The following is a 20,444-nucleotide window of genomic DNA, read 5'->3' as shown; positions in this document are numbered from 1 at the left end:
TGAGGGCCTGAATGCTCTGGTACCTCTTGACAGAAGTCAGCAGTGTGACGTGTGTGTGTGAGGGCTGCGTGGGGTCCTCCACAATGCTGGTGGCTTTGCAGATGCAGTGGGTGCGATAGGTATCTGTGATGGAGGGAAGAGAGGCTCTGATGATCTTCTCAGCTGTTCTCACTATCCTTTGTAGGGTATTGCAATCTGATATGGTGCAGTTACCGTACCAGACACTAATGTAGCTGCTCAGGATGCTCTCTTTAGTCCCTCTGTAGAAGGTGCTGAGAATGGATAGTGGGAGATGGGCTTTTCTCAGCTTCTGCAGGAACTAGAGATGCTGTTGGGCTTTCTTAGTTATGGAGCTGGTGTTGAGGGACCAGAAGAGGTTCTCCATCAAGTGAACAAGACGGAATTTGGTGGTCTTGACGACCTCACGTGGGGACCTTGTACTGTGTGTGTATTTAATTTCTTTTTAAAGTTTTAGTTTTCTTTTATTTCTTATGTTTAACACACTGAGTTTATGTGTAATGAAACAAGTTACATAAAAAATGCCATTTACACTTTAACAGAAAGCAAATATGATGTTTCATATTTGACATAATTTATTATTAATGGATATATGTATTTATTAATATATGATATATATTATATAATATATATCATATATTTATTAATATATGAACCGATTCATTCTAAATTCTACAATTTCGTTTGATTAAACTCCTCTCATGCTTGACTGTGGGTACCTGACGCTCATGTAGGGGGCAGCAGCGCGCAGCATGAGCACAGTTAATGATAGCGAAGAAGAATTCAGTGGAAACGGAAGTAAAGGTTTCCTGTGCCCTTGTGACAGACAGCGGACTGTAGACGGACGATGAGCATGTACAGACAATTTTATGTAAGTTTATTTTCTATTTAGAAGTTTCTCTTGGGTGTTGTTTTTTTTAACTAGTGAGCTGGATAAATGCGATGGATGAGGCACCGGGATAAAAACAATCGGCTATATTTAGCTTAGAATGGTTAGCAGGGGTCAACACCGGGAAGAGTTAGCATTAGCTTTGCAGAGGAGTTGTATTTAGCGGTGTTGTCTGGCCTCTCGGTGTTTGTTTTCGGTGTATTCAAGACTGGGTGGTTATCTTTTCATTAAATGAGTGTTTCTCCGTGTCCTTCGTGCGTGGGATGACTTTGCTGGTGTGCTGCTGTTTTCCAGGCGCTTCAGCAGGTGGCGCGGCGGAGCATCTCCAGCTCCGTCCGGCGGCAGGTTGAGAACAAAGTGCCCCAGAAACAGAAGGTGTTCCAGGTAAAGGTCACACAGACAGACCGCTGCACTTCCAACTGCTTCATAAAACCCTGTGTCATCATCGAAGGCCTCCTTTGTTTCTCTGTTGTCGGCCTCTAATTAAGAATCCGACCGTTTCGTACTTCCTGTATACCTATAATATTAATTATTATTTGAATTAAGGCTCTGTCCTGTGATCCAAACCTCATGTCTTGGTATTGGGAGTCCGCTGGGAAATTTTAGAGGATACAGGAACATTGAAAACTTCCTAATATGTCAAAAAATTAATTCCTCTGTGTGTGTGTGTGTGTGTGTGTGTGTGTCTATGTGTCTATGTAATAAGCTGATATATGGATGAATGATGATGGAAGTGTTAATGTGTTCAATCTGGTTGATTAGTTCAAGGGATCCACATTGAATAATATAAGTTGGAGGTCCTTTAAGTTTTTAATGTAGTTTTTTTGGGGGGGGGGGGTAGTATCCAAGGGCACTCCGGTGTGACATCTGTTCATATATGTAGATATTTATCACAGTTAAGCAAATTTTCTGTAAAATGAATCAATTATATGTAATTAATCAAAAGTACCGTATGATTCCTAATGAACATTTTAAGAAATGAATGTGTTAAGGAGCATTTTCTCGATCCACCTTCAGTGTGAGGTGGCCTTGGAGCTGAAATCAAAATGCACATATCTTTATGTTGTGTTTATGGCCTTCAGACAGTGATTGCTGACCTTCATGGAGTCAGCTTGGTGACAGCAGATCTGCTCTATGTTCATTTTAAATTTAGCAACTAAAGGAAAGAGTCAGAGGACACCAAAGCCCCTCAACATTCACCCACCTAACTTGTGTCATTGACTTAAAACAACAAAAACCCAAAGCTCTGTTAACTCCCTTCAGTAGGTGTTTATTTTAAAGGAAATATATTCTCATGGACTCCTGTTTTGGTGTGTACTCTGTTATCTGAACGTCAACCTTCAGGCGCTCCTAACGTGATCTGGGATCAATCATTTTTAAAGCTTGGGGAAGCTAAAGTCCCCTTAGAGCTGCAGTCAATAATCTGGATCTTTTATTTTTTTTTTTAACTTTGGATTCAGACCATGAAATCATGATTTGGACAGTGTAACGGTTTCTTTTTAACCAATGTTGTATATTCTGTATATCAGATTTGCTTTAGGGCCAGAAGCACAGTGAAGAATAAATAAAACAAAAACCTTTAATATCTAAGCTTTCAGTCATGGTCTGAATTTAAGTTTTAAATTGGCTCTTAAAAAATAGCAATGTCTTGATCCAGTGTTAAACGCAAGCTTGAATGGTGACCTCTGCTGGCCAAAATCTGGTGCTGCAAGTGAATCAAGTTGAGACCTATTAAGATGAGATTCTATAGACTTTTTCTTAAAAAAATTAACTAAACATACCACTTTAAAAACCTGTGACACCTCTCAGTGTTTACAAATCTTTAAGATGTTCTTAAAAGCTCTTAATTTGGCCTAAATGATAAAGTATTTAATATGAAGGCAATACCTTTAATTACTTCTGGTTTCATAAAAATAAATGCCATGAATAAGGAGTAAGTTTAACTTTAAAAATTCTCAGAGTAAATTCTGCATGCCCAGTCAGCCTGCAGCAATGTTTTAAAGAAATGACAGAATGAAACTAAACAAGCAGTTTTACTATAAGCTAAAAGTTTTCCTTTCAGCTTATTTATTCTGTAGCTATAAAATGGGACAGTGGAGGAAACCCTGAAGAAGTAGATGAGAAGAACGGGGAAAAATGCAGTTACTGGAAATGTTTAGTCAGAGCTGTTTTTAGTTGGTTTTGCTTTCACTTTTGGATGGTGTTCTTAAACTCAGTAAATACTTCAGTTTGAGCTTCAGAAATCCTCAGTGAATAAAATGTTCATTTAAGATTCGTGTAATTGCAAAAATGTACACGATTCTTGAAATTTTCTTAAATCTTTATTTTTTTATTTTTTTAAATTGTGGAGATCTGACATTAAAACAGTTTTTGTAGTCTCTGAGCAGTGTGGAGACGAGCATCCATCTGAGTGTCTTGGTTTTCTTTGTGTTAAATTTTGAATGAGTCGGATTTTGGTGTCCAGTCTGTCTACATAAAGATGGATTATTATTTATGTGTTCTTGTTGCAGTTTTGTGGTGAAGGGTGCATTTTTTTTTTTTTTTTTTTTCTTTAGCGGCGGTTCTTCTAATGAGGACACCTCAGTCAGTTTAGCTCCACAGATAAGTCTCCGAACTGAGTGGAGTACTAATTCTGCATGTTTAACCTGCAGTAAATCAGCCGCTAACAGCAGCACTAGCTGGGCTTCAGTAGTTTTTTAGTTTTCAGGAAAAGGACGAGCTGATGCCGAAGCAGGTCATTGGTGTGAAAATGAAGAACATGTAGATGATTTGAACAGCTTCCACTGTGTGCTGCAGACTAAACAAACTAGTTTTCTGGCTGGTTTGTTCTCCTGCACTGCTGCTGGCTGCTCCAGTCTGCTACTTCTGATGTGGTGTATGATTAAAGAGCTGCAAACATAATTGCATACTTTAATACAAGAGGACAAAATTAGACCTGAACTTTCAAAAGGTCCATTTTCAATCTGTAAATCAGACCAGTGATAAAAATGAATATCCTATAACGCCCCCCTGTGTCTTAAGAGCATATTTTTGTTGCAGCACTTTTTGGACAGTAGATATATTTAATATTTTTTAACATATCTTAAAGATTTACTGTAAAGAAAGTGGATCTATTTTTAAATGTTAACTTTGATCTGAGTACCAGATTCCTTTTTTTTTTTTTTTTTTTGTCTTTTTTTTTTTTAAAAAGCATCAGAGGTGATTTTGGTAAATGTTGGCTTCCAAACTTTTTTAAAAGATTTTTGCTTTGTGGATTTATTTATTGACACAAGGTTAAAAAAGCGAGGGCTTTATTCCACCTTTTTTCTTGATAAATTCCTATTTTCTGGGGAAAAAGTATTCTTCTGTTGTTTTAGGTTATTTTATAACAAAAATTGTTTGTTTTTTCTAAAACATTTTTATATGAAATGCAGATTTCTAACTTACCCAGTTTCCTGATGGACATGAACATTATGGTTATGTTACGTCACTTTGGTATGGTGATTTAGAAGTGGGGAAAAAGATCAGTGAAATCCCCAAAATGTGTAAAACAAAAGTCTTTGTGCCATGTCAGAATAGAAGTATATATCACTTTTATATAATAAAACACCCTTATTGTGACAAATTTTATGTGTATATATATATATATATATATATATATATATATATGTGTGAGAGAGAGAGAGAGGTTGAAAGAGAGGTTGAAAAGTTGTTCTTTTGTTTTTGATGCTCACTTTGTAACAATCACAATGAATCACCATTTTAGTAGGAACCTCATCAGCAGGCTTTCATGCAAACTGCTGCTGCTCTTCACTGTGTTTAATCTTTGTCAATGTCTGGAGGAGTTCTGGTTAAAGCAGGGCTTACAAACCTGATTGTTCCCCTCCACCTTCTGTTGCAGGAGGATAACGGTATGCCCGTTCATTTAAAGGGAGGCAGTGGCGACGCCCTGCTCTACAGGACAACAATGGCACTCACTGTCCTGGGTAAGGACACCTATCTTTGTAACTGCTTTAAATTCTGTGCTACTTTATGAACCTCATGAGCTGCTCTAGTTTTTATTTAAATTGAAAAATCCAGCCTGATAATTTAAACTCAGGTGGTACACAAGTTTTGTACCATGGTAGTTGATATTTGATACCTTTCAGATAAACAAATAAAATAATCTTGCTGGGATTAAGTAATGCTAACTCCTACTGCTATTAACAAATGGTGTTCTTTCCACAGAACATGAAGTAGTACATATGAGGATACAGATCCACTGGAAAATAATGGGACACTGTATCCTTAGTGAAGCACTTTGAAATCCATTTTAAACTTCGTCTTTTTGCTCTTCCTTCCAGGTGTTGGATATGTGCTGTTTGAGCTGGTGAAGGCATCCTTCCCTCAGAAGAAATAACTTCTCTGCTTCAGCTGTTTACTTCCACTTTCCAAAAAACCGGCCAGCTGTTCTATATTGTGTAAGAAGATGAAAATACTCCGTCTGTGCCGGACCGCGTTTCATGTCGTGGTGCGATTCTATTTTGGTGTTCATTGGATCACTATTTATTTCTCGTAGTCTCTGGTGACCTGAGGATCAATAAAGAAATGCCTCTCATGACCAAGAACCTGCTCGTGCCTCTTCCTTTTAGTTTTCTGATGGTGGTGAACTATGAAAAGCTGCTGAAGTAATGGAATTAAACTTTAAACTATTAGTAAAGCAATGTGAGGCTCTGCAAACGTAAACCTTTTTCCTCTAGTGTGAGGATTTCCCATCATTAGTCTCAGTTTTATAGAGTTTTAAACTTAATACCTGCACAAGTAATTAAATCTCACACTCTGTCACAATTTTGGCTTCTCACAGTTAATAAACGTTATATAAAGCCTTCAGCCTCTAGCCTTTGTTTGCTATTTTGTAAAGCGTGCACTAGAGAGTACATCGGACAGTAAATTTATAATGTGTACGACAAGTAATCCACACTTGGCACATTGTCTTACCATGTCTCACTTTTATTAAACAGAATTTTGTGTTTTTCATATGTAGAAAAAAAATCCTAAATATTCTAAAACCAGTCTTGGTCACTGCTAACACTTCTCCATAAATCCTGCCAATAAACAAGCAATGGTTGTTGGTAGAGGTAGTGAATGTGTGCTCCTGTAGTATCTTTATGAGGGCCACATTTTAGTGTTAAGTTTTTCCGGCTCTGTTAAAGAGCAACATTTAAAAAGATTTAAATTTCACAGAGAGTGAAAATAACGTTTCTCTAGCGTGTTAAAGATGCCTTAAAGTAGCGCTGCCTGACCACATGGACCTGTCAAAAAAACTGAATCAAAACCTGCTGTGTGAGAGCTGCAGGGTAGTTAGCGAAGAAGTCTGTCCCTGTGTGTGATTCCTGTAAGTACAGGAACTTCTGCCAGGTTCAGCATGTCATCTGAGTCTGATGGGAATCACAACACGAATCTTTTTCATAGGAAAAAAGTCTAAGTGTAAACAGCTCTTTGACACACCATAAAAATGGGAAATGGGTACTTTTTCATGACTAAATACACATTTGGTCAGCATACTCACAAATGACTCACATACAGCCTGTTCTCCAAGAGCCTTTGCAAGACTAACCTCACCTGTTGACTGATTCCCTCCAACTTATGGGAAATATTAAGAATGTCTTTGATGAAAAAGATTACATCATTAAGAAAATCATCCACTTGGCTTATGTGGACTGGGTGATAGACCTTATGGAGATCCAGTTTGGAAAAATGTTGTAGTTTCAAAATTTGGAACTGACTAGTTGCGTTAGACATATTTCCACAGTAATCTATAAAATGCCGTAGTGTATTATTCATTTTTGCCACAAGGAAAAAAGCAGCACCAAGAGGAAAGGAAGACGGATGTATAATACCTGTAACCAGAAAATCCAAGCTAGATTTCTTCATAGCCTCTTGTTCCAGTAAGGATGGTTGCACAAACGGCTGAAGGGAAGGGGTACACCACATAAAAACAATCAGTAGCAGTCATACAGTCAGTGAGGTGAAAGATTTTATTCTTTTCTGAACACCTCTGCCAGATCTTGATGTAAAACTACTCAATGTTATGGCATTCAGCCATGAATGTCCAAGAGTCAGAGCAGCACAAGGAAATTCAAACCCAAAGAATTCATGATTACCAGACAGGGACAAGTGAATGGGAATAGTTTGGTGGGTAACCAGGGCTGAAGCTTTCCCATAAGCCGCAGTTACTTGTAGGAGTTCAAAGAGTAACATGGTGGAAATGCTAATGTATGTCTTATTTGAAGAGTTTCAGTCAGGTTTCAGAGCTCATCACAGGACAGAAACAGCTTTAGTGAAGGTTACAAATGATCTTCTTATGGCCTCTAACAGTGCACTCATCTCTGTTGAGTCTGCTTGTCCTGCTAGACCTCAGTGCAGCGTTCGATACTGTCAACCATAATATCCTGAGCAATTAGAGCATGCTGTAGGTGTTACAGGTACAGCGCTGCAGTGGTTTAAATTATATATGTTAATAGACTCCAATTTGTTCATGTAAATGGAGAGTCCTCTTCACACACTGAGGTTAATTAACTGAAGGTTAATAATGGAGTTCCACAGGGTTCAGTGCAAGGACCTCAGTATCATTAGAAAACATAGCATACATTTTCACTGCTATGCAGATGACACCCAACTCTATCTATCCATGAAGCCAGATAACACACACCAATTAGTTAAACTGCAGGAATGTCTTAAAGACATAAAGACCTGGATGACCTCTATTTTTCTGCTTCTAAGTTCAGATAAAACTGAGGTTATTGTACTCGGCCCTGAAAATCTTAGAAATATGGTATCTAAGCAGATTCTTACTCTGGATAGCATTACCTTGGTCTCCAGTAACACTGCGAGGAACCTTGGAGTCATTTTTGATCAGGATATGTCCTCCAATGCAGATATTAAACAAATATGTAAGACTGCTTTCTTCCATTTGTATAATATCTCTAAAATTAGAAATATCCTGTCTCAGAGTGGTGCTGAAAAACTAGTTCATGCATTTATTACTTATAGGCTGGACTACTGTAATTCATTATTATCAGAATGTCCTAAAAACTCCCTGAAAAGTCTTCAGTTGATCCAAAATGCTGCAGCAAGAGTACTGACAGGGACTAGAAAGAAAGTGCAGATTTCTCCTATATTGGCTTCCCTTCACTGGCTTCTTGTTAAATCCAGAATTGAATTCAAAATCCTGCTCCTCACATACAAGGTTTTAAATAATCAGGCCCCATCTTATCTTAATGACCTTGTAGTACCATATCACCCTATTAGAGCACTTCGCTCCCCCACTGTAGGCTCACTTGTGTTTCCTAAGACATTGAAATGTAGAATGGGAGGCACAGCATTAGTTCATATAGTTAGGGCTTTAAAGTTTTAGTTATTATCAATCTTTGGCTCTCTTCCACAGCATGAGTTTTCCTGTTTTCCTCCCCTGATTGTGACAGAAATTTCTTCCTGTTAAAAAGGAATTTTTCCTTTCCACTGTTGCCAAAGCGCTTTAAAAAAAAAAAAAAAAAAAAAGGGTTAATTGATTGTTCGGGTTTTTTCTGTTTCTTTTGTGTTACTGTATTATTGTATTATTGAGTCTGGACCTTACAATATAAAGTGCCTTGAGGCAACTGTTGTGATTTGCCCTGTATAAGTAAAATCGAATTGAATTAAACTGAAAATTAATTCTTTGATCTTAAATGTGATCAATCTATCTCTGTTAACGAGCCTTGTCCACAGGCTTTTAAGGTGGCAGGAATTAAGCCATTGTTTAAAAAGCAAAAAAGATTTATTGACCCAGCCGTATTGGCTAACTATAGGGCAGTGTCCAGCCTTCCTTAGATCACTTTTCACTCATCCAGATAGTAAAATGAAAAGTAGCTGCACAACAGTTTAAACCCAACCTTTTTATAAAGTGGTGAAACTCGTATTTATTCTGCCCTGAAGGGAAACTGACATTAAAAGTTATCCTCTGCATTTTTGATTTTTTTTAAATAAATTTTTTTCCCCAGTCCTGAACTCCACCATCACTTTGTTCCTGCCCACTTCTCAACCACTCGGCATTGTCCAGTAAGGCGCGGTTAGAACTATGGAGACTGCATAGAAACACGTTAGCGTTGGCTGAAAGCTCATCTCTGTAGACAAACATCTACAAAAACGGATAATGTCGTAAGAGCTCGCGGTGTGGCAGGCAGAACTGGGAGCACCCCCCACCTCCGACCTCCTCGTTAAGTAGCAGATTGTGTGGAGACTCTTCACACTTGGAAGAAGGCTGCAGTCTGGGACTGACCACCTCGCTTCCACTATTCTCTGGCCGGAGTCTACAGCGAAGACTTTTTAAATTTTACACTTGTTTAAGAAAACGATTTGTGTCCGTCTCCTCTGAAGGTCAGCGCCGCATTTTTGTTTGGGTGCAGTTTAAGGGGGATTGATTCACACGCCTTAATTTATCACCCGTTTAAAATCTGCGTGCTTTTTAAATTCTGCAATATTACTTTTTGTTGTTGTCGTTGTTGTTGTTTTTTATTCGGATTATATCTCCGCACTGATGTGCGTAATTGCGCACAGTGCCATGGCCCTCCATTACGCAAGGCAGTGGGAAGACTGTCCTCATAGGAGTGAATATTTACAATACACAATACAATACAATTTTATTTATATAGCACGTTTACACTGAACAGTAAGTCGTTAAAACAAGGTAAAATAGAGAAAATAGAGAAAACAAACAAAAAGCATTAGTAAGTAGAGATAGGGAGAAGTCATGATTATCCAGAGAAATGAGTAGCGATACAGCAGTTAATGAGCGTTGAGAATTAGCGCGTCGGAAAAGCCAGGTTGAATAGGTAAGTTTTCAAGCGTGCTTTAAAGGATTGAATGGAGTCAGAGGGACGAATGGTAGCAGGAAGACTATTCCACAGGTTTGGTGCTACAGAGGCAAAAGCAAGATCACCCCTAGTCTTCAGACGGTGCCTGGGCTGGGCCAGAAGTAACTGACCAGAAGATCGTAAAGAACGGCTGGGAGTATAGAGTATATTTCTCATCATGCAGAAATATTGAATGCATGACTTTACTCTGAGAGGAAATAATCTGAGCCACAAAAAGGAGAGAAAAAGAATATAATGCAGAGACAGAGGAAAGATTCTTTTCTTAAATATTTTGTAGATTTTGGTGAATTTTAGTCTTTTATATACAATAAAGCTTATCCTGTGATCTTATTGCTGCTCATGTGACATATTTCTCTCTTCAAAGCTGCGTTTTCTGGTTGTTTTAAGCATCATGTAGATTTAAATGAAGATAAAGGTGCATTAATGAGCTCTGAGGTTCATGTTCAGGGAGGAATAATAGTCTCATGAAGTCCCGAGGATGCCTAACTGCCTCCTTGGTTTCTCTCGCAGCTTTCTTCATACTACTGAGACCAGCAGAGCTGAAGATGAAGAGCAGGCTCTCTCTGGCAGCGGTTGCTGCCCTCCTAGCACTGCTGCTGTCCTCCTCTCAGGCCCAGAAGATAGGTAAGACCGCTCTTCCTCCTCTTTGATCCAACACATCTGACTTCTTCCACCTCCCCTCCCCTCTGTCTGTCCTCTGCCTGCTGTGTGTAACTGCACTTTTAGTCTAAATTAAAATAATGACTGAAGCAAACGTGTGCCTGTGAAGTGTTTTGCTTAAACTTCAGGTTTTATCTCACACGTATGATGATCCAATAATTCCATCAAAACTTAAACCTAGTTTAATTTTCCTGATAGGAGCTTTTTATTTTTTATTTTTAAAAGACATTTAAACCATTAAATATAGCCTACTGAGAGCAGTAATGCAGCTTAAACTTGAATGTATAGTTAAATGTGGCTTTGTGTTTGTGATTAAGATTTATAATCAGAATTTTTCCTATGAAAAATTCTCATGTAATGCTTCCCATCAGAGCCAAAGGATGTGCTAATCCTTGGCTTTGTCATTATGCATCACAACCTACACTGAGACATGTGAAATTTAAATTTTAAACAGGGACATAGGTTACACAGTGTGTTAGGAGTGTGGATTATTTGTGTTACGTAATTTTAATCTGCTTTCTGATAGTGAGTTTTTGTGATGTACTCCTCTCTCCTCCTGATGTATTTCCTCTGACTCATTCTCACTTTTCCCCCCACACAATAAGACTTTACAGACACTTGTGGTAGGTATCTGTTGGTACCAGATGTGTGACTACCCCTATAACCACCACTGTTTCTGTGCAGATACTCAGTGTAACACTACAGCGAAGGCCGACATCGTGCTACTGCTTGATGGTTCCTGGAGCATTGGGCTTAACAATTTCCAAACCATCCGCAACTTCATCGCTCGCATGGTCAGCGTGTTTAACATCGGCCCAGACAGTGTCCAGATTGGTAAAGCTTTCACTGCTGCTATCGTATACTGTATCGTATTATCATACACTGGATCTTAGTTCTGCCCCTCAGTGCATCGTTTGAAAAAAAAGCTGTTGCAGCTCCTTCTCCCTTTAATTTTTTTCTGATCAGATTATGAAGAATAAGTGATGTCAGTTTATTTATCTGACATGTTTAAAAACAGAAAATCGAGCAAGCAGCTGATATTAGAGATGCCCTGATGGAATGATAATGATACTTTGGCTCAAGGTATCTGCTGATACTGAGTACTGATCAGTATTTAAAAACACTTAAAGTAATAAGCTGGATTCTGTACTGTGAGAACAAAAGTGAGAAATTCATACATTAAACAACAATAATATAATAACTGTTTTGGGTGTGTGACAACATCAGGCTAAATTTAAACACTGGTGTCTGAAATCTACTGAATTGGTGTTCTGATTAGTCTTAGAGTCACAGGGTGCTGCATGCTGCTGTTATTTTTGAGAACAAATCAGTTTAAAGAAGTAAAATTACACACTACCTCTAGATAAAAGAAATTGGATGCATTTTTTGAAGTTGACTTAATTAGTTAAATTGTCATATCTTTGTATATTTTTGGAAAAGTCAGAGTTGCTGTATCTTTGGTGTTTTTCTACATCGTTTCTGCAGGTCTGACTCAGTACAGCAATAAACTAAAGACTGAATGGCACCTTAACGCCCACCCCACCAAAGCATCCCTGCTGCATGCTGTTGCCACCCTGCCATATAGAGGAGGAAACACGCTGACAGGTGATTTTTAATTTAAAATTATTATTATTATTTTTTTTTACCAGTACAACAGCCCAGTCCTCACAGGGTTCAGACTGATCTAGTTGCCAGCTTGGGAGCCAACTTTGATTCATCGTTATTTATACTGTTTCAAATCACAATTTATACAATTATAATTTCAAAGCACTTTATACAGTGAGGTCGAAGTATGTTATAGAGAGTCGGACGCTGTGGGAAAGAAAGATTCCCTTTTAACAAGAAGAACTGGGAGCAGAAACTGAGCTTAAAGTTTGGCAGGAGGGCTGGAGTTGATATATTGAAGATGATGTGCTTCCACAGGAATCGATAGCTTCCATTCAAACACAAATTAATCAAGGAAAAGTTAAAGATACATTCAGCATCACCTGATCTAACAGTAAGGTTTCTGAAAAAGAAATGTTTGAAGTCTAATCCTAAAGTAGACAGTGTCTGTTTCCTAAATCCAAATGAGCAGCTGGTTCCATAGGAGAGGGGTCTGATAGCTGAATGATCTCCTTTTAGAAACTCCAGGAACCACAAGCCTGCAGCCTAAGAGTAAAGTGCTTGGCTAGGCTAACAGGAGGCCTCTAAAAATGATGGATATGATAAATCCCTGAAGGCTGAAGATGTAGTCTCCTTTAAAGCTTTCAGTTTAGGTAAAAATACATTGACAAGGGCCATGTTTATTCCTCTCATTTGTGGAGCAAAGTGTCAGAGAAGCATTCCTTGTTGTTTCCCTCAAATGGGTCAGGCTTGTTTCAGAAGGGCTAAACAACAGAAAAGCAGCATGCAGTGCTTTGTGATCTGCACACATAACTGAAACTTCTTCCTCACTGTCATACAGGAATGGCTCTAAAATATATCCTCAAGAACAGCTTCAAACCCAAAGTGGGGTTGCGTCCAGACTCCCAAAAAATCGGAGTCCTGATCACTGACGGAAAGTCCCAGGATGAAGTCATCTTAACTTCACAGAACCTGAGAGACAGCGGCATCGAGCTCTATGCTATTGGTGAGTGAGCTTCACTGGTTTGAAAAAAAGGAAGTGAAAACACATTTGAACTTTTGGATGATTGCTACCTGCATGCAGCGATCAGGAAAAGTACCTGACTTTACTAGAATGGGCTGAAAATGATCAACCAGCAGCCACTTTAGTCATCTTCCTCCATCAAACTCATGGTTTATTTTTCTCACAGGTGTAAAAAACGCTGATGAGATTGAGCTGAGGTCCATCGCCTCTGACCCAGATGACATTCACATGTACAACGTCAACGACTTCCAGTTCCTGGTGGACATTGTTGACGAACTCTCTGTCAACCTGTGTAACAGTGTTAAGGGCTCAGGTAGGGAAGGAGCCATTTCAGCATTGTCAGAACAATCTTAAAGATGGGCCAGTGTTTCAAAAGGCTGCTCAGAGAATCTAGTCTGCATCTGATCTGGACAAGACTTCTGAGACATTTTTCATTTTCTTAAATCAAATAGTGATTTATTAATATTGTTGTCTCAGAGATACAATACAATACAATACAATTTTATTTATATAGCACATTTAAAAACCACAGGCATGCCAAAGTGCTTCACAGAATGAGTTAAGAGCAATAATAATACAAATATAAAACATAAAATACAAAATACACATAAAATATACTAACAGGCAGGTGACATAACTAACCAATAATACACCAGGCATAGTAGGCACAACCCGAAAGGCACAAACCAATGACTGATGTCAGTCATTGGTTTGTGGACCCTTCAACTTTACCTCCATGCTTGTCATGGGAGTTAGAAGTGACCACATTTGGATGAGAGAGAGAAGTTGTCAGCTAATGCAAATAAGATGCAACCATAAACTGTACATGTTCACAACATAGGCAGAGATACCTGCTAATGAGCGCTAACTAACAGATAAAATATGTGAATAATCAGGTCATCTTATTTATTTAAGGTTATCGAGGTGCATCCATGGACCTAAACATAAACTAAGTATTGCTATGAACAACAAACTCACCAAAACTGAAGTACAGACTTCTGGGACAGTCTGTTAGTGTAATTAACCGCACAGCAGATAATTCTATTAAAATGCTCCAAGAAGCACCAGCAGCACAAAGCTGTTGTAGAGGTCCACTTCAGTGATTTGAATTAGCGTAGGTGAAGCCAAGTGGAGACAGCTAGTAACTACGACCGCTTGTGTCTGCCCCATCCTGTTAGCCATAATGGCCACATCCTTAACTTTAAGCCTTAACAAAATCCAAGTGGGTGACTTATCCAAACAGCTGTTATCGACTTATCCCAATGTTTTATTGTACATGTACAATGACAATAAAAGGCTTTTCTGTTGTGTTCACCACCTGTACAGATTTTATCAGAACAAGCTTAAAGAAGGATCACAATTTTGTATCCTCCTTTTTGAAAGAACTATTGTAGTGATTCATTAATATTGTTGGCTCATAGATGTCAGTGGTTGGCTTTTGAACACTGAATACTTGTTACCCACTATTTTATGGGATCCTTTTTGAAGCCTCGATTTTAACACCATTGCATCACCATCTGAGTTGTTATGAACTAGAGTAGACTTAGTAGAAGGGCTGCTAGTTCAGTTAATGCCACAATAAGCCACATTATTTGTGATAATGCAATAAAATTACTCTAAAAGGCAGTGATATTATAACCATGAACCATAAACCACTTTGCTCATTTTGCTTTAACCGTCAATAAAATATAAATGGGGGAAGTATAGAAAGATTTTAACATGGGAGTCTGAGGGGACTGACTCGTTTTTGGAGCCAGCCCCAAGTGGGCATCGGGGGAACTGCAGATTTTAGCATTTTTCAGCCCTGCAGGTTTCTGCTTTAAAACAAACCCTGGATAAGTCAAATATACTTTGTTTAGGTTTCCCCAGAACATATTTAAAGGGGAACTGGTCTAACTAGTTTCTCTTTAATGATACTGAATCATGTTGTTGCAGTATTAAAAGTGCATTCTATGTTTTCAGCCTCTGCTGATGGGAAAACACTGAGAGTGTCAGACGAGACAGAGAAAACCATGAGAGTCACGTGGACGGCGGCGCCGGGCAAGTTGCTCAACTACCGGCTGAAGTACGTTCCCCACAATGGAGGCAAAGAAGTGGTCCAGAAAATCCCTCCAAAGGCCACTTCTACTGTCATGAAGAATCTGAAGCCCGCGACCACATACAATATCACCGTTCTACCCATCTACAAGCGCATGGAAGGAAAAGCAAGGCAAGGAGTGGGAACGACACGTACGTTGGTCCATAATTCAACCATGTGGCATGGCTGATCCTTAAAAACCTTCGCCAAAAGTTGGAGTTGTGTCGAGTTTAGTTCTAGGTTAGTTTGCCCTGAATTTCCTGCTGATTTCTTCTATTGCAGTGTCACCGTACAAGAGTCCCTGGAACCTTCAAACTTCACAGCCCACCAGGACCAGTTTCAGAGTGTCCTGGGATCCAGCACCTGGGGATATCAGTGGCTACAAAGTCACATTTCACTCAGGGAATAATACTGACCTTAAGGAGCTCTTTATCGGCCCCTTCGTTAACACAATTGTTGTAGAGAAACTCAGGTAAGCTTTCAGAGTTATTTCATGCCATACGTAGAGGATTTCATTTAAAAGGAAACAACAAATATGCAATGGTGAAGAAGACAATCAACAGGAAAAGGCTTAGATGGACACTATGCAAGCAGAACTCATTATTTCTATAACTTGTGAACAGGATTTCTCATGGTGTGCTGTGTGGCAGGCAGGATGACCCAAATGCAGGACTCATAAACAGAGGAGTAAATTCAAAATGGCAGCTTTAATGCTGGAAAGCTTCAAATCCACATACAAAGCAAAGGAAGAAACTAGAAACAAGTAACAAACTAAAACATTTGAAAATAAACATAGCTGGGACTAATTAGATATGATAAGACAAGGGGAAGCAAAAATAGATACACTGACATGAAACAAGGGACCATCGAAGTAAAACAAACAAGAAGAAAAACAGAGTCCAAGGCACAAAACTAGGCACAAGAGTCCAAAACCAAGCACAAAAGTCCAAATAACAAGGAAAGGGGCAGTCTTGTGGGTGAATCAAATCTGGAGGCCGACAGCGTGGAAAACTGCGGCAGCGCAGGCAAAGAAGGTCCGGAGGCCAACTGATGGTGGCGTGGCTACCACAGGCAGTTGGTGGAGTTGATGGTTTGACAGATTCTCCAGAGTCACCAGCAGAGACGGGAACCGGCGTGGAAACCATGCGTAGCTGGAAGGACTCTCCAGAACTGCCAGCGGACGCAGCAGGTGGTGAAGCTGAAGGCGATGGCTGGATAGGCTCTTCAGAGCTGCCACAGGGAACAGACAGCTGGCGAGGCTCACCTGAGCCCCCAATGGGAACAGACAGCAGGTGCGGCTCACCTGAGCCCCCACCAGGAACAGATGGCTGGCGCAGCTAACCTGAGCCCCCACCGGGAACAGATGCAGAGCCAGCAGGTGCTGAGACCTCTGGCTGAGGCGATGCAGGGCCAGAAGGTGCAGAGACTCCTGGCTGAACAGCTTAGCAGGTGGCTGAGTTGATGACTGACCAGGTGGCTGAGCAGATTCCTGAGCTAGTGACTGAGCTAGAGATAGAAACAGTGGTTTAGTGGTGGTTGAGCTAGTTCTCCTGAGCTCCCAGAAAACGAGAGAAATGTCTGGACAAGCTCACGTGAGCCTCCAGTGGAGACAGTAATGGGTGCAGGCCCCTGCCGGGAACTAGCCACTCCACCCGAGTAGTAGGTATGGGTTCAGAGGTCGGCTGTGTCCTGGCAGGCCTCACCTCAGGGACCGGCACAGGTACCGGGACAGACCGGACACCAGTCGCTCCCACCCAAGGAATAGGTACAGGTGCAGGAGTGAACTGGTTCTTGGCCGCCCTCACCCTGGGGACTGGAACAGGCAGTGGCAACAGCTGGGCAGCTGCTGTCACCACCTGAGAAGCTGGTACAGGTGCAGGGACTAGCAGAGCCTCAGCTGGCCTGGAAACTAGAGCAGGGACCAACCAGGGCCTAGCCCCCCTCACCTGGGAAACTGACTCGGGTGTAGGGGAAGGCTGGACCAGGAACAGGAACACAGTGAGGCAGGGGAGCAGGCTCGGATGCAGCGAAAATAGGTTTTAGACCTTTTCCACCATGATGAACAGTTTTGAAAGTCGAGAAGAGCATAAGAAAAATAGTCATTTTCATTAACCACTGGGAGTTGCTCAGTGAATGAAGAGTGCTGGCGGCGTAAGCACCGCTTTGTCCGGGGGACAGAATTGAGCTGCGCCTCCAGTGCGCAGGAGGATTCCCAACGGAAGTGGACGAGGTTTGGATGCTCGCGGAGCAGCAGGTGAAGTTCTATGGAAATTCTGCACACCTACGAGAGCCAAATGTAGGACTCATAAACTCTTTTGAGTTTATGAGTCCTACACTTTGAGTAAACTCAAAACGGCAGCTTTAATGCTGTAAAACCTCACATCCAAATACAAAGCAAAAGAAGAAACTAGAAACAAGAAACTAAAACTAAAACACTAGAAAATAAACCAGGAACTCAAAACTAGGAGTAGACTTGGCACACTGAGGGAAGAAACACACAGCATAGTGAGGGTACAAAACAAAAAAACCCAAGGAAAATGCAGGGCTTAAATGCACAAGGGTGCAACGAGGGAATGGGAAACAGGAGGGAAACACAGCTGGGACTATTTAGACATGATGAGACAAGGGGAAACAAAACTAGATACAGTGGCTTGCAAAAGTATTCGGCCCCCTTGAACTTTCCCACATTTTGTCACATTACAGCCACAAAGGTTGTGTGACTGAATCAAATTAAAGTCAAATATATTTAGCTTGAAACAAAACACAAACAAACAAAAAGGAGAAAATGGCAAAGATGAGAAAAATTGAAGAAGATTTGGAGGAGATTAAGCTGTCGCTTAACTCGTTGTCAACAGACGTCGAAAGAATAGTTAAGCAACAAGGAATGTTAACGACTTAATGGACCAAATCAAAGAATTAAAAAGCTTGATTAAGGAAAAGGATAAAAGGATAGCTCTTGGAAAGGAGAGTGGAGGATTTAGAACAGCATGCACGACTGGAGGACGTAATTAGGACGTAATTATTACCGGTTTGGAAACCAAACACAGGAGCTATGCAAGAGTTACTGAGACTGGGAGTGGTGTGAGGTCTGGCGGAGATGAGCCCCCGGTGGGGGAGCAACAAACACTAGAGCGTCAGGTAGTGGAGTTTTTTGCAAGTAAAAAACTTCCCCTGCATAGCAACAACATCGCGGTGTGTTATACCCTCCCCAGAAAGAATGCCAGGGCACCTCCAGCAATAGTAGTAAAATTTGTGAATCGAAAACACAAAATTGAGCTACTGAGGCAGTCCAGACAACTGAAAGGGAGTGGAGTATATGTGAATGAACATCTCACGAAAAAGAACGCCGATATTGCCAGACAAGCCCGTATCATGCGTAAAGAAAAAAAAATCCAAGCAACATGGACAAGAAATTGCAAAGTGATGATAAAGCTCAACGGAACACCAGAAGAAGCCAAGGTTGTAATGATCAGGGATCTTCATGATTTGGACAACTACGGGGGATGATTACACTGTTGTGGTCGGACGGCAGAAGGTCTGTTATGATGTGTTTGCTAACAACTAGCCGAACTTATTCAATGAAAGACACTATTTCCGACTGTCGGAGGGGGAAAATGGCAAGGTATGAGACAGTCGACTGGAAGAGTATTATTGTGAAGCTGCAGGTGGATATGGAACTGGGATCGACGGTGTCACCATTATGCACGGAGACGATATATAGATTTGATCCGCAGTTATTTATGGATCAGAAAGAACTGTATAGCTATGAGTGGTTTCTCAAAATATGTTGTGAAATACTTGGGTATGTCATAAGGATAACAGACATTTAAAGAATACCCAATCACAATGACTGAAGATTCGGATTACAAATTACATGATTTTGAAAATAATATTGATCCAGAAAGGAATGTGCTTAATGCAATTAATGTTACATGCGAGTATTATACTGAGAATCAATTTAGGGATAATGTTGACTTAGACAATACATTTTCATTAATTCATTTCAACTGTAGAAGCCTCTATAAAAGTTTTGTTCTGATCAATGATTTTTTGAATACTTTGAAAGGCAAGTTTAGAGTGATAGCACTATCGGAAACATGGATAGATGAGGACAGGGGTTGGGACTTTCACATTGATGGGTATGAATTATATCATATAAATAGATCTAATAAGAAGGCAGGAGGTGTGGCACTTTTTGTTGATAGTGATTTGAAATGTAAACAGGTTGAATATATGTCTGTGGCTATTGATGATTTAATGGAGTGTGTGACAGTAGAAATAGAAATGGAAAGAAAGAGTAATATAATTGTTACTTGTATGTATAGGAGGCCTGGGACATTGATAGAAACATTCACAGATGTAGTAGAAGATTTATTGAGCAAGGTAAAGGGAAATAAGACATTCTGTATTTGCGGGGATTATAATATTGATTTTTTTTAAATGTCCAATCATAAGGCATCATCAGATTTTTTTGAGTTATTATTTGGAAGAGGGTTTTACCCTCTGATTACTAAACCTAGTAGAATAACTGAAAAGTCAGCTACTTCAATTGATCACATTTTAATTAATTGCTTGGAAAGCAACATTATAAGTGGTCTTGTCATAAATGACATAAGTGATCATTTTCCTGTTTTTGTTACTTTAGATTATAAAATGACACAAAAGGAGGAAGTGTGTGTGGACAGATACAGTGGCTTGCAAAAGTATTCGGCCCCCTTGAACTTTTCCACATTTTGTCACATTACAGCCACAAACATGAATCAATGTTATTGGAATTCCACATGAAAGACCAATACAAAGTGGTGTACACGTGAGAAGTGGAATGAAAATCATACATGATTTCAAACATTTTTTACAAATAAATAACTGCAAAGTGGGGTGTGCGTAATTATTCAGCCCCCGGAGTCAATACTTTGTAGAACCACCTTTTGCTGCAATTACAGCTGCCAGTCTTTTAGGGTATGTCTCTACCAGCTTTGCACATCTAGAGACTGAAATCCTTGCCCATTTTTCTTTGCAAAACAGCTCCACAACTGCCCTGTGACGGCCTCAGAGGTTGTCTCAGAGAATATTGGGAGCAACAACACCATGAAGTCCAAAGAACACACCAGACAGGTCAGGGATAAAGTTATTGAGAAATTTAAAGCAGGCTTAGACTACAAAAAGATTTCCCAAGCCTTGAACATTCCACGGAGCACTGTTCAAGTTATCATTCAGAAATGGAAGGAGTATGGCACAACTGTGAACCTACCAAGACAAGGCCGTCCACCTAAACTCACAGGCCGAACAAGGAGAGCACTG

At 40.0% G+C, this 20,444-nt stretch overlaps 2 protein-coding genes and 1 long non-coding RNA gene across 4 annotated transcripts in view; 2 read left to right on the top strand and 1 right to left on the bottom strand.

The window, feature by feature from the left end:
- The first annotated feature begins 743 nt into the window (after positions 1-743).
- cox7a2b (cytochrome c oxidase subunit 7A2b) lies at positions 744-5,493 on the top strand. The gene is made up of 4 exons (XM_003446626.4): positions 744-889; positions 1,202-1,291; positions 4,788-4,872; positions 5,230-5,493. The coding sequence occupies exons 1-4, from the start codon at positions 866-868 to the stop codon at positions 5,283-5,285; spliced, it is 255 nt and encodes an 84-aa protein (XP_003446674.1). The 5' UTR covers positions 744-865; the 3' UTR covers positions 5,286-5,493.
- A 3,496-nt stretch (positions 5,494-8,989) lies between these two features.
- The window catches only part of LOC102076863 (collagen alpha-1(XII) chain), a 46,390-nt gene continuing 34,935 nt past the window's right edge, over positions 8,990-20,444 (top strand). The window contains exons 1-8 of one of the 2 annotated variants that reach the window (XM_025898981.1): positions 8,990-9,280; positions 10,288-10,401; positions 11,122-11,271; positions 11,923-12,042; positions 12,884-13,048; positions 13,233-13,379; positions 15,029-15,295; positions 15,426-15,615. In XM_025898981.1, coding sequence (XP_025754766.1) covers positions 10,323-10,401; positions 11,122-11,271; positions 11,923-12,042; positions 12,884-13,048; positions 13,233-13,379; positions 15,029-15,295; positions 15,426-15,615 — 1,118 coding nt within the window. In that variant the 5' untranslated portion in view covers positions 8,990-9,280; positions 10,288-10,322. The remainder of the gene's footprint in view (positions 9,281-10,287; positions 10,402-11,121; positions 11,272-11,922; positions 12,043-12,883; positions 13,049-13,232; positions 13,380-15,028; positions 15,296-15,425; positions 15,616-20,444) is intronic. The other variant, XM_019346130.2, reaches the window with a different exon arrangement.
- LOC112842419 (uncharacterized) lies at positions 15,832-19,824 on the bottom strand. The gene is made up of 2 exons (XR_003214178.1): positions 16,736-19,824; positions 15,832-16,649 (listed from the first exon to the last, which is right to left on the bottom strand). It is a non-coding gene; the product is annotated as an uncharacterized LOC112842419 (long non-coding RNA).

This window comes from Oreochromis niloticus, linkage group LG15 (genome assembly GCF_001858045.2).
Source record: "Oreochromis niloticus isolate F11D_XX linkage group LG15, O_niloticus_UMD_NMBU, whole genome shotgun sequence".
NCBI lineage: Eukaryota > Metazoa > Chordata > Actinopteri > Cichliformes > Cichlidae > Oreochromis > Oreochromis niloticus.
Note: the sequence above shows the minus strand (reverse complement) of the source record. Positions and strands in the feature narration are given on the sequence as shown.